The sequence below is a fragment of the Rhopalosiphum padi genome, chromosome 2, assembly GCF_020882245.1.
Source record: "Rhopalosiphum padi isolate XX-2018 chromosome 2, ASM2088224v1, whole genome shotgun sequence".
NCBI lineage: Eukaryota > Metazoa > Arthropoda > Insecta > Hemiptera > Aphididae > Rhopalosiphum > Rhopalosiphum padi.
In genome coordinates, this window is record NC_083598.1 from 2,518,353 (window position 1) to 2,545,837 (window position 27,485).

The following is a 27,485-nucleotide window of genomic DNA, read 5'->3' on the forward strand; positions in this document are numbered from 1 at the left end:
ACCGCGTATAAAGAATATTTAAAATAATAACATACGAATTAATACGATAAGAACCACATAATTTGATAGGTGACTGTTTACGTCGTCCCTTCGATCGTCCTATCATTCGTCAACTATACATTATCGTACAATATTATATAATATATGTTTATTGTACATATATGGTCGTCCAAATTTAACGTTAGAAAGTAGGCGGAGTTTATGAGTTTATTCGAAATGTAATCCCCACTAATTTTAGATAAATGTTTCACGTGCAAACGATGGATGGAGCTATAGCAGCCAACGAGGAAGTATTAAAATGTCTAATAAAAAATAATCGACGACGGTCGAGACACGAAACAGATATAGTTGGTATGGGTTTCTTTAGAATTTTCAAAAATAAACGTAAATAATTCTATCTTAAATATACTAATCTTTAATATCCAAGAATAGCGGACGCAAAATGAGACGTATACTTAAATTAATATTGATTACTTTTTTAAAACAACATTTTTATAATGCTAAAAAATCGATGACAGCCAATGGATATCGATTTACAACATACGATGCATATAGGAGTATTATCTAACATAGACAAAAATAAGACGGTATATAGAAGTATTAAAAATCACTCGTTTTGTTTTTTGTTGTTGATTAATTGTCTATTTCAATCGTATTTTTTACTTTTTGAATGTATATTTATTATATTTTTTTATTTTAAATTTTTATACAGAATTATGCCGTAACTATATGTATGTTTTATAGGTATTAGTTATTATGTTATAACATATATTATATTATATACCACAATAAATATTTTGAACTAACAAAATTGTTATTATTATTATTTTTACCTCCGATATGAAAGATTCCAAATAAATTCATTGTTTCGTTCAGATTTTTACGCGAAAAATAAGTACACTTTAATCATCAAACACAGCTATTGGCACAATCCTTTCAAACACTAATCATCATTCGATTGTTATAGGTAGGTACTAGGTATACTTACTATAGCAGTGGCGGTCTATTCGTACTTTTTCAGTCGAGTCATATCTGGCAGTGGACTACAGCGGACTGTTCGCACAAATAATAATATTATGAATTCCTACTTAGTACTTGTTATGGCTGAAACTGAAATAGATAAAATAATATTGATTGAGCAGCAGCACCTCGATACACCGGACATATAAAAGTAAAGAAAAACGTGCGAAACGAGATTTTAAAATTTCCGTCTATTACCATTATATCGAAAATTTATATTATTGTCATGTTTTATATATTTTCTCAAAACCAAGTTTCCAAATTCGTGCACAGAATCAAGTACGTTTTTAAAGCGTTCGTCGTGGATACTTAACTATATTCGTATTTTTAAATCGCATACCTACGAGAAGAAGACCGTACACAGAGGGGTGTTTTGGGTGTTCGAACACCTCCCCGAAATACTTGGGTTTTTGCATGATGGTTATTTACTTATTCAATTTCAATGTTAATTTTATTATACCAATGTTTGTATTTAAAAAAAGTATTTTAAGTATACCTAATTTTCATAAGAAATGTTTGTATGCGTATTTATTACAAAAAGTTCTACGCTTCAATGACTGATTTTCGAAAACACCCCCCCAAAACTTTTTTCTGCGCACGTCCCTCCTGTACGAGAACGTCATTTTTGCAGAGAAACCGCACTTTTAATCGTCTGCGCGTACAATCAGAAATCCCCAACGGATTCGCAAAACGACGATCGTCACCTGTGTATAAGGTCTCGTATTGAATTATGCAGTATATTTATTATACCTATCCCGCGCGTATCTATTTAAAACATTGCCGGGGCGCAAATAGTGCTCTGTACCACTTTCACGGCGTCCCGCTCGATATCGACGCGACTTATAGTCTGTTCGTACACACGCGCGCACACACACATATTTATTTATACTACAATATTATATATATATGCTATTATTATTATCAACATTATTATTACCATTCTATCGACAAACGTATACGCTGACCCATTTTCGAGAGCAGTTGGGATAATAATAGCTATATATATATATATATATGTGTGTGTACATCGCGCGTGAGTGTAACGCCAATATTGTTTTGCATCCCATTGTTTCCCCATTTAAAACGTTAAGTTTGTCTACAAGTTAGTCATCGGGTCAAGAGAGTACTCGGAAAAAAGCGCTCGACCGCGTAGAATAATATATAATATTATGTAATATATATTATACGTCTATAACCCCTCCCCACCCTCCCTCGTACACGGGAACGCGATATCGTCATGTCCGCGTATAACAGTATATTATACAGATGATGATACTCGTCTGCGTGTAATATCACATATAAATATAATACTATTAAATATTATAATATATAATGCACTTATATAGGTATAATATAAGTACTTTCGTTAGTGTGTGTGTGTGTAAACGAGCACCGACCGTATGATATTAAGTGCACCCGGGACCGCGAGTTCCGATAACACTAATAATAATCATAATAATATAGGCCGTAATACCAATTTAATAAATCCGCGCGGAAAACGGAGATTTCAAACCGACGAGATTCTACAAAACGAGATATTATAACGATTATTATAATATATAGTGTACGAACCTGAGGATTTACGACAGAGTATGCCGGCGGTGACAAAATCGCAACGGAAAAGTCGGTGATTCTGAAGCCCCCTCGCCATTATTGTTTCAATCAGTTCTCAAATGGTTCAATTTCTAATTTCAAAATTGGGGTTGCTAATCATCAGCTCGGTAACCCCCTCACCGCTACTAAGATAAAATAATCGTAAAAATTGCGACTGTATACATTATACATTATACATCGTAGATTGCTACGAGCGTTCTGCGATAATGTCTAAATCGTTTTCGAGAAAATCAATCGTATTGGCCCGAGAGGAAATTAATATTTAGCGGCCCACTACCGGGTGAGCAAATGTTAAAGACAAAAAAAAAATGAATGAAGGCATACTTTAGGCATAATAATAAGTGACAGTTTTACTATATTTATCATGACATTAGTTAAAAATAACATTTTTCAAATTTAAGTTCTCTCTGCCCAAACTATACAATCGTCTGCGTGACTATTATACACGTAACGTTATATATTTTTAAGAGGACGTCAGCACACTAAATTTGTTTTCTCATTCTAACCCGCTCGAAACTTAGCAAATTTGCGTCCAGTAGAACTTATTTCGCGTTTCCAGTTTTAGTATTAATATGAAATATGAATTGAACTAATATCAAACTTTAGGTCTGCAACAACTTTATCGGTATTTCAGTGTGCACGCGTTGCATGTTTTACGATAGGTTTTTTCAATCGAATCGCACGCAAGTAATGAGAGTGTCGAGTATCGCAATTTTAAAACGCTCGTGCGCATAGCAGTAAAAAATTTAAACACCGTAGAAAATTTCAACGCGAGAGCGTAAACAATATTGTTAACTTTAAACTTTAAGGCACGGTCGTTATAAAACTATATATATATATATATATATATATACCTAATGCTAAAAATACGAGATTATTCGCAAATTTTCCGCGTAGCTATAATGATGCGAGTTGGAGAGATAAACAAATAGCTTGCGCAGACGCCCTCTTAAGTAAAATTAGTCGGACACTGTTCATTTGAAAGATCCAAAATTTCACTTTGTTACCTAAGAAAGATACGGAGCCTCGCAACTTCAAAATACTTAAAGAAATATACGACGTCAAAAACACACAACAGACTTTCAAATGTAAAAAAAAAAAACGCACCGTCTTCGTCTATCTATATACATATTTCACTACATACAACATATTATACAAGTGTAGATAATTACGCATCATATCATATTATCATATTTTATTACGAGTACGCACCTCGTAATACACCTTATCGACGTTTCAATTTTTTTTTATGAATACGCCTAAATGTATTTATAATCATATTAATCCGCATAATCACGCAAACGTCAGCGCAAATCTCACAGTTTGTACATTTTAATCGGATCGGTTTTTCTCCTTCGAATACTACACATAAAAGAGCTTTTCACAGATTTGCGCACTACACCACGATATGTACATGAGATATTATAATAACGATTGATATTATCGTGCCACGTATAATTTTAAGTTCCATTCGGTGTAATCGTGGCGTTTAACCGCGGTATCGGCGGTATCGCTAAATTAATATATATAGTATAATAATAATAATATATAGAAGATAAATATACGCATAGGCGTAAGTATCTCTGTATATAGAATTTATAACGCATCCACGTGAACGACAAGAAGTGTGAGAAAACGTAAAACCACATTTTTTCAAGTCTTCGTGTAGACATTTAAAAACTACCTAACTGACAAAAATTATGCTTATTGTACAAGTCCGTTCGCTATACTATTGCTATTATTACGATAAACAACTTATATACCGCGTAATTAATATCATTAATTTTAAAACAGTACAGCTAGTGAATGGTATAATAAAATCGACGTTTTTAACTAATGATATATTATTCAATGTAGTAATCGCAGCGTCAGATTAGGCAGCGCTGCTAAGGATGTAATAATGTACCGAAGCCTCAAAGCCGAGTTGTTTAAGAGTCCTCGCGCTACCTAGTGTCCTGGATTTTCTAACTTTTTACGATGAGAAATATTTTCTTATAATAAAATAATTGATCTGCACTTATCTAGTACTAAATATAAATATGATTTATAGTAGTAGCTGCACTCCGCGGTTTTCTAAGATTTAAGCCCGACACTAGAATTAATGTTTAAATTTTTAACAGTAATAAGAAGTTTAAGGTATTTAAAAAAATATATAAACAGATTCATTTAAAACTGCGTACATCAGTGAATAGTACTAGGAAATTAGTGAACTCTGATAAGATCGAATAAAAGGAATTTGACATGTTTAGGATAACCTATAATCTTTCGCGATATTTTATTTGATATTTTAAATTATAATAATAAAATTTCAAAATGTAAAAAGGGAAATCCTTGAAGTGAAACTCAAAGGCGGATAGAAGTTGATGAGCATCTATTATAGCATATTAATATTAACCTTTATTTCAAAACGTGAGCACTGAACGAACAACACAATTATTCGATTCGTTATAATTGTTCTTATATCCGATATTATAATAATTATACTAATTATTCACAAATCATATTATATACATCGTCATGTGCGATCAACGTCTGGGTTGCAGAGACGCCAGGTAAATCCAAACCGACAAAACTTGATTCGGGTAAGGGTGCACGTAAACGGCCAACGCGAACTCCACCAGTGGGTTTTCGTTTAAGTGCATGCCCGTAGACTGTATGGCGTCAACCAAAACTTCGGTGTTACTATACGGTCTGTTGATGGGGAAACCACACATCTGAAATTATATACACAAGGGCGTGACATTATATTGTTATAATAACCCTTATAATAGCAAAACACTGGGGACTTGAGCAATGTTTGTATGAGACTATTATTATGTGCGACTATAATATACTATTAGAATGAAACAAAACGTATAGTTGTTAACATACGAGTATTTTAGCAGAAGTGAAAACACAAGAGAACGCTTCAGATTTCAAATCGATATTAATAACCCAATAGTACAATCGATCATAGGAATGACAAATTACTAAAGCTCCTATGCGGCTACACACCTTTTGAATACAATTTAGCGCAAGTTAGGCAAAAACACCCTTTTTTCATTAAAAACTAGTGTGTAGTAAAACTCTATATCAGCATATTACTGGCACGTCAATTTTTTTTTTTTTTTCAAACTTTGATAACAAATGGTCGGCACGTGACCCGAAATAGGTTTGCCACTCATGCACTATATACAGGGTGTCCCCGAAAAGAACGCTTTTTTTTAAATGGGTTGCCATTTTTTTTTACAACATTGTTCTCATCATTTTTTAATCTACTATCATTTCGGTTTGTTGTTGTGTAATCAGTTTTTGTCAAGTGTCACCGTGGACCGAATATCAATTGAAACACGTGACGTGTTGGTTGTTATGATCTTTTACCAATCTATAACGAAAGTGGTGCGACGACTTCGTATATCTTACTCGGACGGAACACTGCTCATTTTTCATACGCAAACCTGCAGATGTTATACCGAAACTGTTTATAACCTTTTTTTTGTATGTGTTTGAAAAACAAAGTGTTTTTTTTTTCAGATTATTTAAAGGAAATGTTCTTTTTGGGACACCCTTTACATTATCGTCTACCCAACTACCCCGTCGTCCCCGAGAAATAGTTAACGAACAGCAAAAGTCCGTCTACAGTGAATATACTCGTATAAAATAAGCACTATACCTTGTGAGAAACGAGCAAGTGTTGTAACTCGGCCAGGTAACTGTTTTCCACGGCGTTAATGTCCTTACATCCGCCATTCCACATCTCCCGCTCCAGGTTTGGCAGGATTTTTCGCAGCACTGATACGCAATACCTGTTCCACACGGTCTTAGACTTGACCCGCCACTTCATCAGCGCGTTCCGCAACATAGTCTCTAGCTTGTCCTGCAGGAGACGGGCGTCCGCTATGGCCGCTGGCGTATAGTCCACAGTGTCTGGCTGCACGGAACCTGCTACTGTGGGCGCCGCCTGATATCGGCCGAAAGCTGGGTTCCAGTCCCGGGTCTGAGTCACGTCCCACCGGGTCCTGGGCACAGATTTCTCGTACTGGACATTCAACCAGATCTATACATACATTATACGTAGGTAGTAAGTATATGTATAAAATATACGCGCATATGAGTAATTATTTTAATGGTAAAAACCAAAAAAAAAAAATATATATAAACAACGGTCTAGACGTATGATAGGTAGTCGAAGATTTTGTCAAATTATAAAAGGAGGAGGTATGCTTAAATTTCAATAGACAATGATAATAAATAACAATATGATAAATATTTTTGTTCTTTTTATCATAAATATTCTGCTGTATGATAAATAATATTAGAATGTATAGTTAATAACAGTTAATAATGAATAACCATAAAATTTAAAAAAAAAACGGTATAAGATAAAAAAAATTGCAATATAATATATTACTATAGTACAACGTAAGATATGGGGGTATATGAATGTTTTTTTTTTTAATTATTTAATCATTATTTCACAATGGATATCTTAAGATAGCTAAATATATAATAATATGTCGAAGAGAAATATAATATTTATTATTTCAAAAATTAAATAATATATTATCTTCTGCAGTCGAAAGTTTAGTTTATTACATAGTACATAAAATAAGACATCAATACGTTTGGCTAATTGAAAAGATAGTAACTAGAATGAACGGAGAAAAAGAAATTCAAATGATTCACCTGAGACCACTATAATTGAACAATTTACCAATACATTTCAAAAAAGCGTGTCACAAATTTCGCGTTTAAGTCCTTGGGGGTATAGATAAATGATTAAAAATGATTACACATACTACACCATTGCAATGAAATATAATCTCCTCTCATTTATTTAAAAAAAAAAAACAATCTATAATGACTATATCTAGTCATAATACCTATAACTATAGTGTATAGGTAGGTACTCACATTTTCAGCGTTAATCAAACAGTATGCTTCCTGTACGGGCGAAAAGCTATCGCAAGTAGAGTACTTCTGACCGGTGAGCGGGTCCCAGACGTCGTACACGGGCCCGGCCGTCGGTTGGTCAGGCGCCGGGCGCGATGTTAGCACGTAAGCGGCTTCGCCCCGGGATACGCCGGTGCCCAGCAGCAGCCAAGACCGGATGTTTAGCTTGGCGAAGTAACAGCACAGCAACAGACCGTGATCGATACCGGAACCGCCGCCGAACAGCAAGCCCAACAGTTGCTAGAACAATCGACGGGTAGACGTTATATCTAGCATTTAACAAGGTCCAAACGGATTACGATTTAAATATAATTTTTCCAACTAATCCGGACGTACTTCGTCCATTACTATGACGCCATACATATTGCAGGGTCAATCTTAAAGGGTGGTGTGGGGAAGAATGCCAAATCATTTACCAACCACTCACCAATCAGTAAACAATTTTTAATGAATGGTCGGCATTTTTTGTGTTTTTATTTCTATGATTAGCAATTATTTTAATTCGACGTCTAGGACAATATCCATAAAAATTATTATTTCTAAAAAAACTAAAAAGTATATTGAATGTTTGCTTATCACATAAAAATATACAAAACAGATGAACATTAACAAGAAACATATTTTGTTTATTATATCTGAAATGAGATGTTGACATAACATGCAGCGACCAGGCAAGTACAGCTAAATCTCCAAGTGTTTAGTTATATTTATATTTAAATATTTAAAAGGGTACTCAAATAATTAGTAGGTATATAAAATAAATTTAGTAATAAAAACAATTTCAGTAGAAAAACACCCTTTAGAATAACACGGAGAATAACACTAATGCATATACAAATGCGCAGACTAACGGTACAAAATTGAAAAGGTCTAAAACAGACATATGTAAATTGAATTGCTTGTACTGACACTGAACCGATCATTTTCAATACGGCCGGATATGGGTAAATACTAAATAAAACCCAATTTTAACATGGTATTAAAATACTGATTAAAAGATACTCATACAGATAGCAATTACAAATAATATGTGACACATTTAACGGACTGACATATGAAGTTTAAAAACAAATACGAGGTATGTCCAGAAAGTAAGTTCCGTTTTCTATTTTTATTTTGCATGGGAACAACTTAATCATCCGCCCTACAGTCCAGATTTGGCACCCAGTGATTTTCATCTTTTTTTACACATGAAATCATTTATGGGTGGCCAGAACTTCAACGAAGATGATGAGGTGAAAAAGGCTATTAGCGCATAGTTACAATCACAGGCGTCATCTTTCTATGATGAAGGAATACAAAAACTAGTACCTCGATATGATAAGTGCTTAAATAATGGTGGTAAGTGGTAACTATGTTGAAAAATAGAGTAATACATGTATTTTATATTCAAATAAAATTTATAATAAAATTTACACATTTACATGTTTTTATTGCCCAACGGAACTTACTTTCTGGACATACCTCGTATATACTAGCAGACCTTGATGATATAATGATAAGATAGGCCAGTATCTAAAAAATGTTTTCGTTCAAAGTAATTAATAAATTAAAAATATACACATTTGGAAATCAATGTAACTCGATGGCTATAAATTATAAAATATAAATGACCGATATTAAGAATCAGTTGTGTAGTTAACGACCTTCGATATCAGCTATAAATTTGTTTTATTTGTAAATACTCGTGGTAAGAGCTGTAGCCAATGCATTACGCAGCTACATGCAGTTGTACGTGAAGTACATTTTATTTTTCCCATATTTCGCATAGTCTAAAAAAATAAGAAAAAATAAATCGATGACAGACGTTGGATGGACGGTTATGAGAATAACCGCCAGATTTTTCACAGTTAATAAATAACTGAACATGGCAAATCGATAAATTTTAAAAATAATAAGACTATATCACATAATTGAGAATTTAAAATGTATCTAATAATACTGACCCTCATAATTTGTTTCTTGTTTAGTGTTTAGGCGTCAACGACGAGACAGTTTATAGTGAGCAATAACTATTTTACATATTAGACTTGTACACACTATAATTATGTTTGTTTGCTTGACGCACACTAACAATAATTATATAGTCACCTGAATACAATATTTTTAAATTAACTACGCTACTTTTCTTAAAACACGATTGACTGTAGTCCACTTAAGCTTCAAAATATGTATTCCAGACAAGCAAAAATAAAATAACTAATACGTAAAAAAAAAGTTTATTAATAAGACTCACATCTCCGGTCAACCAGACGTCAAAACGGCCGATGAGCAAAACGTTACTGTTGACCACAGGTATGAGCGATACAAATCTGGCGACCATTTCGGCAGTGGTGTTGGTTATGTCCTCTGAAATCACTGATAAAGAAAAAAAAACTTTGAGTAAGAGATATAAATGAAAAAAAGGTTTTATATAACAAATAATTAGTCTATCGAGGTAATTTTTCGATAAAAAAAACCTACTGATATTATCGTTTTAGTGTTTTACTGTATACAGGGATTGAAGTCCACAAGAAAACTTGGTCTTAAAGTCTTTTTAAGTCCCTTTAACTTATCCTTCAAATGGTACGCTGGTAGCCGGCAGGCAGAGGCTTTAAAGTTGAATCAAAATATTTTCTTCTCCGTTTAAAATTAATAATTATTTATTTCCGAAATGTTATTCTTTCAGATTTATCAGTATTTAATAGTATTTTTTTTTTTAATTTGATAAAAAAAATTATTGATATAAATAATCGGCCGGATAAACTCGCCATCCGGACGCAACATCCCATAAAATAATATTTTATGTTTACAGTGTTTACACGCTAAACAACTATTGTGTACAATGAAGTCCCTAGGAAAATATAATTAATATTTTTATTATATTGATATAGTTTATATTAAAGAAACATATTTTATTGGTTTGGAAAATCAATAAATAACCTATTTTTAACCTAATAATTTTAAAGATGGGACAAATTTTCGTAGAACGCTAGAAATAAAATAAAAATCACAGTGCCCTCTATAATTTTGTGCCACATTAAACTCTAACTGTATAATATATTTATATATTTATATACCACACAGCTAAAAATTGTGTACAGCAGCTCAAAAAAATACTGTAGGTAAGTGATAATAAAAATGTATATCATTTACGTACCAGGAAGTGGCAACGGCCTAAAGAATCGGGTTACACAAACGGATTTACCGCTGCAGTGTATCACTAATGTTTTCACGGGCCTTCCGGGAAACTGTTTAGCCCCTTCTGCAGACCAATACTCTAAATATCGCTCAAAATTAAACGATTCGCTGCAGTCTAATCTTTCCTATAAAATTATAACATAACAAAATACTTAAGTATACATAACATAATAATTTTAAATCCTAAAAATATATTATATAATTAAAATAGGTACTTATCAAACGATAACGATATTAATTATATGATCACACGTTTTATGTAAGACTTTTCAATTACACTGATTAAAAAGAAGAGAAAATTGAACGGTTTAATAAACGAGCAAGGGTGCAAAACAACTTAACGTTATGCTTTAGATAGGCTGAGATTTTCAAGACTATTAATTAGGTAAAGAGCAAATTAAAAAAAAAAATGTGTTAAAGGATAAAATAAAGTAATAAATATCTATATTGTAATCCATTAAACGCATTTAACTTTATAAATCCATTGAATAACTGAATAAATATATTTTTTTTTTAAATAAAAATAATGAATAAATAAGTCATACGTGCTCAGCTTATAAATCTAATGACATGTTTCTATTCAGTCCTAAGTATAGTTTATAACTATATAAGCTATTTTAGTGGTGCCGTGTAAAAATAATAATGTTAAAATACACATTAGATTAGTTCAATTGTGTACCTTGTAATTAAATAGATAATAATATAAAATAATAGATTTACATTGAAAATTAAATCAAATAATCAAAATATGACGAAATTATGTAGTTTCTAAAATTAATTCAATAATTAATAATAGTAAAAAAAAAAAACTAAAAAATGTCATATGTACCTATTAATGATTAAATATAAATACATCAAAATACTTTAACATATTATTAAAATAAGTAACTTTAAATACTCAATATTAAAATATTTAGAATTAAAGTAAAAAAAGAAAGATAGTTTTAAAACCTGTTGACAAAAATTTTAAAATGGAACAATCCCCTGATAAATATATACATTATGCAAGTAAATATTTTATCATTCATTAGTCTTAAGATTTTACTCACCATAATAGGTTCAGGATGATGCAGTGGAGGCTGGACCATAATAAATAAGCTCAGAAAAGTTGAGTTCCTATAATGAGAGCTTTCAGAATTTGACACAAGTCTTTCATATCCCAAGAGGTGTCTAGGTGTGTTCATTTGAAATATTCCCTCGATCTGGAAAAATATTGAAATAAAATAAAATAAATATACTGAATAATATTATAAAATAAGGACACAATACACATGCATAGTTTATAGTATTTTTAGAATAACTTAAGATGACATTAGTTATGCTAGCCCATAATAATTATTAATATCTTACATAGCAAATAACAAGTTAATAAATGTCTTTAATATTGTGGTGAGTGATATAATGAAATATAAATTATAAAAATGTCTAGTCTAATTTTAATAATTTTGTTGAAAACAAGGACTATTAAGAACAAACATAAGTCAATAGAAAATAATGATTTATTCATATTATAGCATACGAAACATATTTATTTCACAAAAACCATAAAAAGTTCTCTTTACAAAAATACATTTTCATAATATAACCTAATCACTTATTAAATATTGGTTAATATTTCTGATTCAAAATTAAATTGACAGGAAATTCAAAAATCAAAACACTTATTAAATATGATAACAAACTAATAAGAAAGCAGTTGATATAAATAGAATTTTTCAAAAGTTTGCTTCACAATATTAACTCATAACATACTTTCATTAGATAGCTGATATTTTTTTGCTTAATACACAATTGATAACTTTGAATTTGATTATTGTTAAATAATTCATTTATTAAACATAATTGATCTATTTGATCCTCATTTTCACTTAATTATAAAAAAATAAACAGAGTTTGTTTCAATAAAGATATTTTAAATATAATAATATTAGGACCATCCAGAAACATAAAACAATTTTATTATTACAATTGATAGAGAATGATAAGTTATCAAACAACCATTGCTAGAAATAAAATACATCAAAACCGAATACATAATTATTATACTGTCTTGAAAAATAACCAAAACTTAATACGAGTAAAGTACGATGACGATAAAATGATACTTTAAATATTATATAATGCTTTTATACTAAGATATGTTATATTGCTTATATAAGAATATCTAATGCAATTACTTGAGAGCTATTGAATAATGCTGATATAGGTATTACACAGCTTCCTAACCAATGTCTCTCCAAACGTTGATGTATGTTTGTTTCTCGGGTTCTACCATCTTCTAATATATCAATAACTATTTCATCATACATATTTATATGAATGCAGTCATCAATAGGTTGAACTTCGTTAGGACATAAATCAACTGAATTTGATCTGTAAAAAAATAAATATTAAGACTTTTGTTAAATGTTTAATTATAACATTTGTTTTGTTTAATTTTTTGATTTAATCAAATAACACTACAATACTACATAATGTAGTTAATGTACAACAGCAGGCAGTAGAATTTTTTAGTTTTTACTAAAAAAATTAGAAATAAAATTGTTTAAAAAAGTTGTATTTTAAATTATTAAGTCGTGTATAATTATTTATGCAGTGGGATTTATTTTTTTTAATAATCACTCACTCAATATTGATATTATGATCAGTTATTAGTTTAACATTTAAAATCTAAGTATTCCTAATAAATTCTAACACAAATAATATAATATTACATTACAAGAATGCTATTAAAAATAAACATCATAATTTGTAAATTTTGAATACATTTAATTTAGTTTTAAAAAATATGATACATTTTTTGTTTATAATAGTATATAATTTTTGTAAAAAAATTGTTACTTTCATTATTATTTTATATAATATACTATAATATATAAATAATAGGTATACATATTTAGTTAATGGGAATAATAAAACATTTATAAACATGTCAAATAAATATATTAAAAGTAATCAAAAAACATAGAAGCAATTAAAAATTGTATTAACAATTTTTTTAACATACATTATTATTATTATGTTTAACTGAAAACAATTTTCATGTGGAAATCTATTTCCATAACATTTTTAATTAAATACCATAACATATGTTATAATATGGTAATTATTTAAAAACCATTGAAACTTGTGATAATTATTATAAACTTGTTCCTGGCACATATAAAAATGAACAATATGACTGTCTGTCAATCATAATCAGAGTTTGGAACTTTATTATTTATTTTTTTTAAGTTTATTTCCATTTAAATGCATATTTTATCAAATAACAAAAAAAACATATTAAAAAGTTTACTACATATTTAAGATTTACTTAGTGTACATTGTACATTTGTTGTTTACTTGTTTTTAGTGTGTTAAGTTAAACATCAGATAATTTACGCCAGATCACAAACAGGTATATTTTTGTTATAATTAATGAACATAATATACATTTTTACTCTTCATAAATATAAATACCATCACAAAGTAGTCCTTCAGTGATGGAATAATAAAAATGAGTAATCTCATGCTAGAAAAATGTCTAACCTCACAATCAATTGTAAATCTTGGTTCCATGTTGGATTAGAGCCTTCAGCTGTAGTTGTTCTACTTGTTTGATTTTTAAAAGATATTTCAATAAATGGCTGTACTGGAATCATTGCTATATCTCCCATCATCATATCAGAGTTTTTTCTCACAGGTACCTCAAAAGCTCTCATAACATTGATAACAACCTAGTACGAAATATTATACAAAATTAACATTTAAAAATCAACAATATTTATGGAATTTACTTTGATTTCTTGTCCTGATAAGCTTTTAGCAGGTATTTTCTTTCTTTCTTTTCTTTTAGGACGTAATGGTCGTTTGGGCTGAAACATTTTCATAAATGTCAAACCTAAGGTTCTGTAAATAATAATAATAACAATATTATAATAATTGACAAATATACAATATAAAACAGTATAACAGTATGCAGGTCTGTATTTAGAAGAAAAACTAAAATAACTTTTAAGCACCCATCTCTAGTAAAACTTTGAGGGCACAAAATTGTTTTTTTTTTTTTTGTGTAACCAAATATTTTCTTTGTACATCATATTATATTATGGTTTTGTAGTCGAAAATTTAAAAAATGGAATAGCTGAAATGTGTTATGAGATGTGCTCTCAAATATATTTTTAAACAAATGATTTCTTGGAAAACTGATTACAGTGATACGTATGACAAAGTCAATAGCTACTAATTGTGTAGTTGTTACTTGTTAATTGCAATTTATCTCACTACAGTCACAACAAACATTATAATTTAACACCGGCATTATATATTTAATGCAATAAAATATATTCTGAGTATTTTAATTTTTCTTAACCCTAAAACAATATTTTGGTATTCTGTTGTTTTAAGCAGTTAAAACAATGAGAATATTTAATATGTTTCCACTCCTTAAAATTAATTAATTTTCACATAACAAATAAATAATAATCACTTAAAGTAATTTTTAATCAAATATGTTATTCAAAATTAAATTATAATAATTAAATAATTGTTTATAATATAAGTATATTAAATTATTTTTTTTAATTACTTATCTTGTTTTCAAAGACTTCATTTTTAACATATGTTTCTTTCAAATTAAAATTATGAGTCCGATTAAAACCTTAAAATTAAATTTTTTATACTTCTATGTATTTATAATTGTAATCATTTAACAATAGGTGACTATACTGGTAAAACAGCATTGGAATTTAGTACCCCCGATCAAAATTTTAAATACAGCCCTGACACTAGAATAAATTTTATCACAAAAATGAACCTTACCCAATGTCAGGTACAGTGTCTTCAACAATGATGTCTCTGGTTATTTTATTCCTATTACCAAGCTTACATTGTTTTAGGATCTTGTCATAAAGTTTAATAACTGAATAACGCCCCCAGATTCTACTAGTTTCCAAAGGTCCAAGACCAGCAACTTCAAGTGCTAGCTCAGAAGTTGCCACACGATTTTCAAATTCCTAAAAAAAAAAATCACTTTTTGTTAATTTCACACAATTTAATTAGTATTAGTATAATGATTAATTAAATTAATGAAACATGTTACTCCACAAATAAACATTTTTTTGTTGTATTATTACTATTATTGATACTATTAATAATAATAATAATAATAATAATATAGTCATAACTCAATTTTATTTTCAACTCACAACCAAACAAATTATCCTCTTCGTTAAATATTCTGATTATACCCACCTCCAAAAAGTTCCTTCCAAACCCACCAAAACTTTAGGCTTAAGATCCATAACAAACTTAAATTGTCCTCCAATTTGTAAACAAAAGAAGCTTAAACAATTGATTACAAAAATAAGGTAAATTAAAAAAAAAAAATCTTATAATAATTATAATAATACATTATACACTTTTCTCGGTGTATGGTAAAATAAAGTATTTTAATACTAAATATGACCACAACTGCCAAAGATCAATAATTAACATGTATATATATTATTTGTAAGTTACAAAAATGTTTTAGGTAAATTAACTTCAGTGTTAAAATATTATAAGAATAACTCATTTATAACTTACATTAAATATGTCTTTTGGTATAAGCCATTCTTTTAATGGGACAGCTTTGGCCATTCTAAATTCTATTTCTCCGCGATCACGTAGTTTTAATAACTTTAGTCTAGGATTAGAATCTAATTCTTCTTCTGAACAAAATTCCAACATTTTTTTATAAATGTTAACACTAAACTTTGAATTCATTTTAAAAATCATTTCTTCATCAACATTCTAAAAGAAAAGAATACTTTCAATACATTTAGAAAAACATTGATTGGAAAATTGTATTTTACATACTTTTAGAGCCTCAAAAAATGATACATTGTTTGGATCGTTTGGATCTGGATGCATATCATTCATCAAACTCAAAATCTTCTCTGTTTTAGTTGAAAAAATATTGGTACTAATTTAATGAATTACATACTTTATTAAATATCATAATCTATTTATGTAAGTTAAAATATATATAATACTTACTTTTGTGAATAAATTCTATTAAAGTAATTTTCAGGGGGGCATAATACTTTATCATTAAATGTGCCCCAACCAGCCTTACACAAAACTTCACCAGACGTATACAAACATTGAGTTTCCATGTCTTCTGAAAATACTTTAAATTCCACACCACTACCAACACCAGCATTTTGAAAGCTCTGATTGCCAAAACAACTGAACTCCAAGTTTTCTATGTCAACAACATCTAATGTAGTATTGCTAAAAATAAAAATATGATTGAAAGTGTTTTATTAGTCTTGCAATGGTTAACCAATATAATACCTCAAGGGAAATGGTATGTAAAGTTCTGCTATGGGATTTTTTGTAAACATATTTTTTGAACTGAGGTTTTCGCAATGTATGTTCAATGACAATGTATTAGGCCACTGATGAATTTCAACAACAAATTTCTGATTAACATCAACAGAAAAACTGTCGTCAATTGGTAACAAAGTAGATTCACACACTATATGACCATTGAATATCACATCAAACCAAATTGAATATTTGGATAATGTCAATCTTCGTTGAAGCTCACTAAAAACACATGTAAATTATTTTAGTATTTATACAAATAAAAAATGTAAATCAAAACATTATTTACTCTTTTGCAGTAATAGAATCTTCAGAGGTAGGTTCAATTTTAGACATAATAAATGTAATAATCGGCTCTCCTGGCGATCTCAATGAATCTGAGAGAATACTGAACACCTGATCTCGGACTTTAGGAATATTAGTTTCAATATTTTTCTCCCCCATTTCTTCAAGAGTCTCTGCTACTAATCTAAATTATTAAAATATTAAATTTCTATCGATTTAGTATTTTTTAAACTTACCTGTTGAACTCTGTTTCCCATTCCTCAGTATTATCGTGATCATCAACAATTATTTCCAACTTAGTGCTTGTAACAATGTATTCTTGCCTTTCTCTCAATTTTTTCAAGTCTCTCCAAGTTTCCAAAATATTAGATACTAAAGATCGATCAGATTTGCCTTCCAGCAATCTCTGGGCTCGAGTTTCTTTAATTTCTGTTTTATATCTAAATATAAAGTAAAAATATTAAAACAAAATCACAATATTTGGTAAATTGTTGAACCTATGTAAACGATTTTCATGGTTTTCCAGCAAATCTTTATTGTTTTCTTCTGCCATAACCTTAACCAAAGTATCTTTAGCATTGCGTAACGCCTCCAACCTTCCAGCCAACATTTTCGTTCTTGCAATATCTTGACGACACTTATATTTATCATACAGTTGTAACAGTCGCTTGTCTAAAATATGTTGTCGACTAAAAAGAGCATGATGACTAAACTGAATTTTTGAAATTTCTAATTCTAAAAGAAATTTTATTTCTTTAGAATCTTGGGAGTCATCGTTGAAACTGTAGGGGCTCTTAAATGGCATTGCCTGAAAGTATAATAAATTGTTATGAGAAAAAATACTCACAATATAAACAGTGAACTATCATTGTTAATATAAGGCATCAATAATAACAATATACTTACGCTTATGTACTTAATGTCCAAATACCCATTGTTTTCAGTTGAGTCTAAAAAATTGCAAGATGGGCTAGTTAAAGGATCAGGTAATCTAATTGGTTCACCGTCTTCACCAAACCAATGGCTAACAAAATTATAGAAAATTATTAGTTAACTATACAATATTAATATTCATAACAATTCTTACAATTCATTAGCCTTTAGAAGTCTTTGTTGAAGTTTATTTAGACATTTTTCATGGACTGGAGGATATGTACCAACATAAATTCCTTCTCTCTCTAGATATCTTGGTTGTCTCGAATTCAGCCGTTTTGCAAGATCCACTAAAATCATTTATTTATATTAATTTAGGTACATGATTTATTCTACAGTTATTTTTTTCAATAACATTGAACTAGAATTTATTCTAAAAGTTAAAAAAAAAATTCATAAGACAACCAATTTAAAAACATTGCAGAAAATTTAAATTAAAAACGTCAACTTGGAAAAAAATATATTAAAAAACAAATTATATTTGAATGAATAGATATATACAATATTTTAATTAATCATCAGTGTTTTTACCTTGGGATCCATCTGGAATAAAATAAATTTTTTCAGCTGCTTCTTTTATTTTTATTGATGTATCTAAAAATGGTACCAACGAATGATCTAAAACATCGACATCCTCCCCATCTGTCAGTCCTAAATAATCTTCTGTGACTAGTTTTTTATTTTCTTCATTGGAAAATCCAACTTCTGCATCAATAAAATGATTAAATTTATTTTTAGTGTAAAATTAACAACATTAAATTAGCAATTAATTTAAAGAAATAACAAAAATTAGTACTTTCTAATCTGTAGGTACCTAAGTTATAATACCTACTACATATTATTATCATTATTATTTTAATTTTATTGTTATTAACATGTAATAATAGTAATGATAGGTTTTATAAAATTAGTTTATATTAATACATTTTATAGCTACTAGATTCTCACTATATGTATTATATTATATTATATATACTGTATAAACAAAAATATATTAAAATTAATTCTAATATGTATAAATAAAATAATAAAAATTTAGACAGTTACCGCTAGATTCAGTTGATTTTTCATGTATTTCTTCAGATTTGGAAGGAGGATCCCATACTTTAGTGAAAAAATTGTAGCTTTCAATTTCATGATCTACCTTTATATAATAAAATATTATAGATTTCAATTTTAGACATTATGTACTAAAATCTGAATATTTATTCAAATTAACAAATTAGTATTTATTTTTCAATTATAACTGATGTAAATAAGATTTCAATTAATACTACAAAAATGTGAGAAAAAAAAGCAGATGCAAAAGCTTAAATGCATATGTTCATGACGTGATTCAGTTAAGTCCATGCTTCGTAAAGTACACCTGTCTAAGACAGGTGAGGAAATGCAGGTGCTGTGTTGCAGGAACTATGGTTGATAGATAAGGATGAAACAGCCCGTGAAAGAAACTTAACTTAATGGTAAAACTAACAATAGAATTCAAGTGCAATAATTAGAGGGAATCATTATAATTATAAAAAAAAAATTATTTTATTTTTACCTACCAAAAATCAGTTGGAGATTTTAAGTGATATTTCTTACTCATTTGCTTATTGGTTATCTGTGCACATTAACACAATTAGTGCAAGTGTTGATACTGTTGTACAATTTACCAGTCTGGGGCTGTGTAAATAATATATTTAACTACATTAAATTGTGTACATATTATTATTTTTATAAGTAGGTACCTCTTGCATATTGTTTATGACCACATTTTTACTGATCTTATCCTTTTCATGTTTCTCTAATGCAGCAGCAACTGCCTGATTTTCTGAACTCATCTGAAAATCAAAATTAAAATTTGAATACAAAATAAATAGGTGATAAATGATATAAAAAAGGAAATCAATTAATTTCTATCAAATAAAAATAACAAATACTAAGGTCTAACACATAGAAACTATAAGCATATTAAGCATATTATTATTTATTAAATTGTTATTGTGAATACAAAATAATTATAAAGTATTGTTTTATTTTTTTTATTTTATTCACTACAATTTTAAGAATAAATATGTTTTTGTTTTAAAAATAAAATAATAAATTAATGTTTTAAGCAATATATGTTATCGCAACTGCGAATGATGAAACATAAATATAAAATATAAATCTATTTTTATTTTGTCATAACAATAAAATAATACAGATATATACTATATAAATGTAAAAACATTTTTAAATCTATACAAATTAATGTTACTTAATATAATACTAACAATAAATCATAAAGTAAACAAATAAGGAATACATTTTTTTTTTAAATAAAGACTAAAAATCCTATGTCCTTTGTTTAGGCTATAAACTAATAAAATACTTAATTGTATTACTATTGATTTGTATTATGTATGGATTGTGATAACTACTGTAGATGATTAAATTTATTTACAGGTCCTAATAAGTGCAGTTATGTTTACAAATTTAAACTTTGCAGATTTCATAACAAACTATTAGGTAGGTTACATCTGCTCAACTCAAAATCATATTCAATTACACTCAAATGTAATGGAAATATAATTTAGATTTATCAAACAAAGTTATGCAAAACAATATTTGAGTTAAGTAGTTTATAAGAATAAATAAATTACAAGTTTTACAATCTTAAAAATATGTTTAAACATACCAATTGGGCCAGACGTTCAGCAGGCTGTTTGATATTTTGTTGAACTTTAGTTTTAGTTTGTTCCACTACCACCGTGTTGGAGGCTCTTTCCTAGGAATATGGATTGTCAAAACACCAATCACAAAAGTAGATAATTATTATCCAATTTACCTTGACTTGATTAACATGTTCTCTGAGACGATCTTTAAATGAGCGTACTTCTGACTGTGATGTACACGTGCTGGACATCCCATCAATCGATGGTCTACGACTGCCCAACACACTGGCTGGACTCATAGCCTAAAAGAAAAAAAATACGCATTGACATTAACTGAACACATACACATATTAATTAAATACATGTTGTGTTTATTAGAAATAGGATTTTGGTTAATATAATTGTAAGGTATATATTGTAAGCTACCAAGTCTACAGCGATATTTGACGTCCGTTCAGATGGTTCCGGTGTTTCACGAGGTGTTTCAGAACAATCAAGTACTTCCAAATCATTGTCGTCCATTTTAATAAATGGAAAAAAAGTCTATACATGCAGTCCGCGTCAGTGTAATACAAATATACTATTGTTGTACAACACTCTTGAAAGAACGCTTAAATAGTACACATAAAAAAGTACTTAAAGCAATACATATAAACAGTAAACTAATAATAATGTTTAAAACATCGTATAGCGGAAAAATAAAACAAAAACAGTAACTGGCTACTTAACTTTTAATGGTCAATAATATTGAATTTTTACTCTACAAATTTATAAAAAAAAGTAAATTTTGTTTTCAAAACAATCTCCATGGATACGCATGATAACACATTAATAGTATTGATAATATTTGCCGAATGATAAGACATGATTTATCAAAATATCAAATATATTCTTATCAGTTATCACGACTCACGAAATATGAACATATTATTTTCATTTTTTTTCAACAAATATGAAATAATACAATTATTAAAATTAGGTACCTAAAGGTGTGAACCTTGCCTACAAACTTAGAACTTATAAAACAACCTTTTGCTGTCGATGAACTTAGCATTTAGATTTTAGAATCACAATTGTCTTTGCTTGAGGACCTTGCAGATTTTTAATTTCTGTTTTAGATTATGAAATTTAATGATCAAATATGAATCACTATAATATTATACAGTAAGACCTCGGTATCTCGAAGTCCCAAGAGAATAAAAAAAAAATTCGACATATCGAAACTTCGAGTTACCGAGGTAATTTGACAGTTAACACACTCACGGTCAAGGGGTAAATTTGGGAGTCTTTTTAAATAAACCTTCTCATGAGATGGCTCTAAATTAAACATGAACTCATTATAATTTATAGTAATATAGGTATTTTAAAATAAATATCAAGTATTTTCGGCTGTTTCAGGTCATGTCACCTATTCGTGACATCGGGTTTTTCAACGGTTATCGTTTACAAAAACTTAATGACCAATGTCACACATAATATTTTACATGATAATAATTACCTATTCATAGACACACAATGATTAGGTTATTACCATCACATAATTTAATTTTTTATTTTTAATGAATAAGGTTTTAGGCAAAACAAATTATACGAAATTCATCTACAATAAGTGAATAATAAAAAAAAAAACGTTTGTAATCATCAATGTTATAAGTTAAATCGCCACATTTTAAGATGTGACTAAATCATTAGTTAGTGCAACTTGAAATAAAGTCAAAAATATATTTATGACAAAAAACAAAAATTTTAAATGCAGGTACTTAAAACATAGAACTAAATTTTAATGTAATACGAACACAGTTAAAAATTATAATAATAGATAAATGGATTACGATTTGTAATTAAAATAAGTCTAATGCAGAATGATCGAGACTGAAAAAAATTCGATATAAGAAACTTCGAGATAACGAAGTTCCACTGTATATGTACCTACATATTTTGTAATTTAGTACTATGAACTTAAAAATAATATTATTATTAATAAACATTTTTTAATAAGTACCTATCGATATTCTAAAAACTTAGTGTTCTTGATAAATGTTAACATTTGTAACTAAAAAACTATTTTGTATAGAAAATCAATTAAACACAACTGAAACATTATTTTACATTTTTGCCAATATTTAAATTAACAAAATTATCAAACAATGAGTTAAATAAATATACTTCTTCTAAACTATTTGTGAGGTACCTATAAATAAAATATTTTCCACCGGGAAAAACACATAATAATAACTGTATAATATGTAGTTATAACTGTGGTGGCTAATAATGTTTAGTAATAATATTAGCAATAAATAATAATAATAATAATAATAACAATATTTCGGTTTTGGTTTTTATAGAAATATTCGAATGCTGTTTTGTCATTGGTATTAAATTTTAGTTTTTATTTTCTGCAAACAATGAATTTGATCATAATTTTATGTTAGGGCGATAAGGCTAAGTATTCTATATTATGTGAGTATCGTATTCACTGATTGTTGAATAGTGACTAAAAAATGTACACCGAGAGATATAAGACTTGTATCACAAATTCACAACTATGTTTTATTGAAATTATATAACTATTGAACTTCAATATTATAATAATAATTAGCTGCTTTCCATCGTTTTTGGAATAATGCCACCTCAAATCATTGCACAATTTACAAAACTATGTTTTTCTTCCAACAATCCGATAACAATATCGATAAACTTACAAACTTACAATTTCGTCATCGGTTTATTTTTCCGAATACTAGTCGACAACATGTCAACATTTAAATAAAATTATGGATCGCTGTAAATTGCATTCCATTTTTTTTGTAGTTTACCTATAATTTATGACTTAAATAGTTATTTTTTCATACATAAATATCACATTTATACATTATACTCTGACCAACAAGAGAACATCCTATTCTGCGCATCCCTACATGACATAGTGAAACCGGTCTGGTTGGCAGGGTGTCTCGTGGGGATGTACAAAAGAACTGATTATCATAAATATAAAAATACAATTTAATATACTTATATACCTAATATTCCATGATACATGGTTTTAAATGTTAAGCTCTTAACTACCCCCTCCCCCACAATTTCAGTACAACGATGGTATAATTATGGTATGAAATTATAATTTTGATGTATCCTCATTGTTAATACTATATTATAACAATATAGTTAAGGGCGCCAAAATTGTAAAATTTTGTCTAATTTGTAATGATATCATTAAGTATATTTATTAGATATTATTTTTACAGCTGCATTATACATCTACGGGGTAAATATTTACTTAGAGATCTGACGATTTTACACTGAAATTACATTTAAATATACGTAATATAATGTACATTGCCACACTATAGATTTATTGATTAGGCTACAGCATATAATATAGCATATGGCAGTGACGGTCACTTATTCAAATACATACATATAACAGGCATACAATGTAGATACATCATTATATTAATATATTATACACGTTTAGACCACGCACTTATGTGCACTGTATATAATATATCATGTATAATGGATATATATATATACATTTACATATGTACAATAAACATATTATTCTTACAATAATAAAGTCCTTACTTTCCGTCCGCCCCCGAAATACTGTGGTGTCTGTGTAACTCTGTGACCAGGGCGCCGGTTCGAGGGCTTGCACCGCAGGCGATATTATTATAATTTAAAATGTCACTCTCGAATTTCACGCGATATGGTCTCAATTTATTGTTATCATTTATCGGCAAGCGCATTTAATAAAGTATTATTAGAGTATTGAACGTGGCTTAATAGTATTAGTATTATTAGGTATACGACTATATGAGATATAAAACCTACGTTCGAGTGTTAGTATACATGAAACATGATACATCCTGCTTGTGCTGCTCGACACTGCGGGTTAGGTAGGTTAATAAAACACACGAATTTCACTCTTTGGAAAGTTAATTGCTATTTTTATTTTTACTCAACTATGAGTTTTATTGTTTTTAGAAAAAAATACATATACTTTCCAGATTATTTATAGATACGATTTTATGTAAATATTAACAATATTATATTTACATTTTTAAGATAAATGAAATATTTATAATTTGTTATATAAACAAATATATTATATATATATATAACATTTCTTAAAGAAAAGTGAGGCCTTAAGCCCTTTAGCTTCCTCTGGATCCATACTGAGACCTAACCTACACAGATAATTTTCAAAATAGTTTTAAAATATTGATAGATTAAAATTGAATTACATACTTATAAAAATTTAAATCATAATCCGGGATTATAAATCTCCATATCTTTCAAACCAATTATTATGATAGGCTCATTATTACCTTGATAATAAAGTTAGTTAAGTAACTTAATTAAAAGAACTATTCATTCAAAATATGACGATTTAGATTAAATCAACATTTTTAAAAAAAGTCATTCGATAAATAATTTACAAGAAAAATACTAAAAAGTATGATTTAACAAAAATAAGTTGGTATTATGCCACAGGATATGTAGGTATACTACTTGAATGGTATAGAAACTAACTAAATATTTGAAAATATATGGTCAATAAGTATAGGTATGTAAACTTTCAAATTTAAATCAATTGGATTTAAAAAAAAAAAAATCAGTATTAGGGTTAGGTTAGGTTTGGTTTGGTGAGTACGATTGGTGAAGTACCTTGTACAATAGCATATTATTATGATATAATAATATATTAATATAAATACATAGGTATATGATATTAATCAAACGTCGTTAATTTGTTTCCGATTTCAATAAAACATAATCAAATTGTTGACAGTTTTTAATTTTAAATTAAAATGTGTTGGTCGATTTAAACAAATATTCGAGTATGTAAAATTTTACTCGAATTGTAATACTTGATGAAAAACACCATTAGCAGCTTACCAGAATTTATAATAATTACTATAATGTCGGTCTGTATAATACAATAAATGGAAATGGAAATCATGATTTTTACAACAGGACGCCGTTCGTATACACCTATATCGTTGGGATGCAGCTTATGCAATGAAAAGCATTTTAGGACGCAACGAATAATAACACTAATGCTTTCGTAGTACTATAATAGTATGTGTATTGATACAGCCGAAATATTATTAAAATATAAGACTAAATCGTTCGGTGGTCTCGCGTAGGCCCAAGACGGACGACCGCGGACCGCCTACCTGTGCTACCTATGCGGGGGAATAAAAAACAACGAAAAAAGTAAATACACTCGTTCCGTTTGGAAGATCGACGATAGGGCGCGTCAATATATATATATCTCGACGTGTACAACAACATATTATTGTAAAGGTATAAATCTTTTTTATATAAATCAACACGAACGCGAAGCGGCGTCCTTTCATAACAATAATAATATCGACTCCCAGCTCTACCCATAATATATATTATAATTTAAACGATTTACGATCGCCGTCCGTCCGGGCGACCTGTTCCCATCATCGTAGTGAATGCGCGCGTCACACTACGGTGATTTCTATTCCGTCAGAATGAATGAAACACGTTAGCTACGAACGAATAATAATGATAAATAAAAAAGAAAAAATGAAAAAACAAAAATAATTACTTGTACCTAGTACATGCCTACAAGCCTACCAGAATACACAACGTGCATCTATATAATATTTATATAGGTATACCTACGTATTTATAGCTCTGATGCGGTACCAAACAGGGTGATTCAAAAGCCACGCTCGTCCCTATTTTTTCATTTACTAATACATATATTTTATTCAAATTCTGTTTGTAGGAATCTCTTAACAAATGTAACACGTGAAGACGGACATTTAAATTCTTAAGATTTTTCTCACTGCTTAAGGAATGTCTTGTGGTGTTTTAACCTTTTTACTGTAAATTATTTAGTGGATATTTTTTTGAAAATGTTGATACCTATGCTAAATTTAAAATTCAATCAAGTAGTTTTTCAGTTATAAAAATCTAAGGATAATAGTTCATAAAATAATTTTACAAAAATACACAATAGCTGTGACTTGTGAGATTTATATTTTTTTTATAATATTATATACTTAATATATTGTACATAAGCATTTTTAGTAAAAATATCAAAGTTAAGAGTTAAAACTGAATTCCTGTGAGAGCTACCCTATAGTAGGTTGTAAAATGAAGCTATAACTTCTCCTCGAGTCTCAAAGAATGTTATTGTTATAACCATATACATTTTATTGTTAACGTTCAAATAATTTTAATTCTATGGAGGATTATAAATTCTCAAGAAAGAAACAAAGAGACAAAAATTAATTTTTATAAAATATAAAAAATATATATTATATGTATATAGATTTTAGTGAGCAGTTTATAATTACATGAAAAAATAAACCAGACTATACGCTATTGTAAAATTAATTCATTCATAATCGCTTCGCTCAAAATCGAAAATCTAATTTTTAATTCTACTCTTTAATGTTGCGTGAATCACAATAAGTTGACAACCTTAATATTTTTAAAGATTTCTTATTCAGAAACTGCATTTTAGTTTCCTTACATTTTTAA

At 28.8% G+C, this 27,485-nt stretch overlaps 1 protein-coding gene across 2 annotated transcripts; it reads right to left on the reverse strand.

The window, feature by feature from the left end:
* Positions 1 to 5,008: 5,008 nt before the first annotated feature.
* LOC132921655 (coiled-coil and C2 domain-containing protein 2A) lies at positions 5,009 to 21,739 on the reverse strand. Of its 2 annotated transcripts, none has more exons than XM_060984803.1 (25): positions 21,381 to 21,739; positions 21,128 to 21,256; positions 20,978 to 21,067; positions 20,046 to 20,138; positions 19,363 to 19,459; positions 18,847 to 19,020; positions 18,470 to 18,605; positions 18,289 to 18,406; positions 17,880 to 18,190; positions 17,619 to 17,822; positions 17,387 to 17,566; positions 17,065 to 17,319; positions 16,765 to 17,001; positions 16,585 to 16,690; positions 16,312 to 16,518; positions 15,547 to 15,740; positions 14,523 to 14,634; positions 14,275 to 14,462; positions 12,924 to 13,119; positions 11,796 to 11,948; positions 10,706 to 10,871; positions 9,803 to 9,924; positions 7,528 to 7,806; positions 6,287 to 6,670; positions 5,009 to 5,348 (listed from the first exon to the last, which is right to left on the reverse strand). In XM_060984803.1, exons 1-25 carry the CDS (start codon positions 21,474 to 21,476, stop codon positions 5,160 to 5,162), a joined length of 4,416 nt encoding a protein of 1,471 aa, XP_060840786.1. In that variant the 5' UTR covers positions 21,477 to 21,739; the 3' UTR covers positions 5,009 to 5,159. The 2 variants fall into 2 exon arrangements, with proteins under 2 accessions (XP_060840786.1, XP_060840784.1); XM_060984801.1 differs by having other exon boundaries at positions 18,847 to 19,026.
* Positions 21,740 to 27,485: the final 5,746 nt, after the last annotated feature.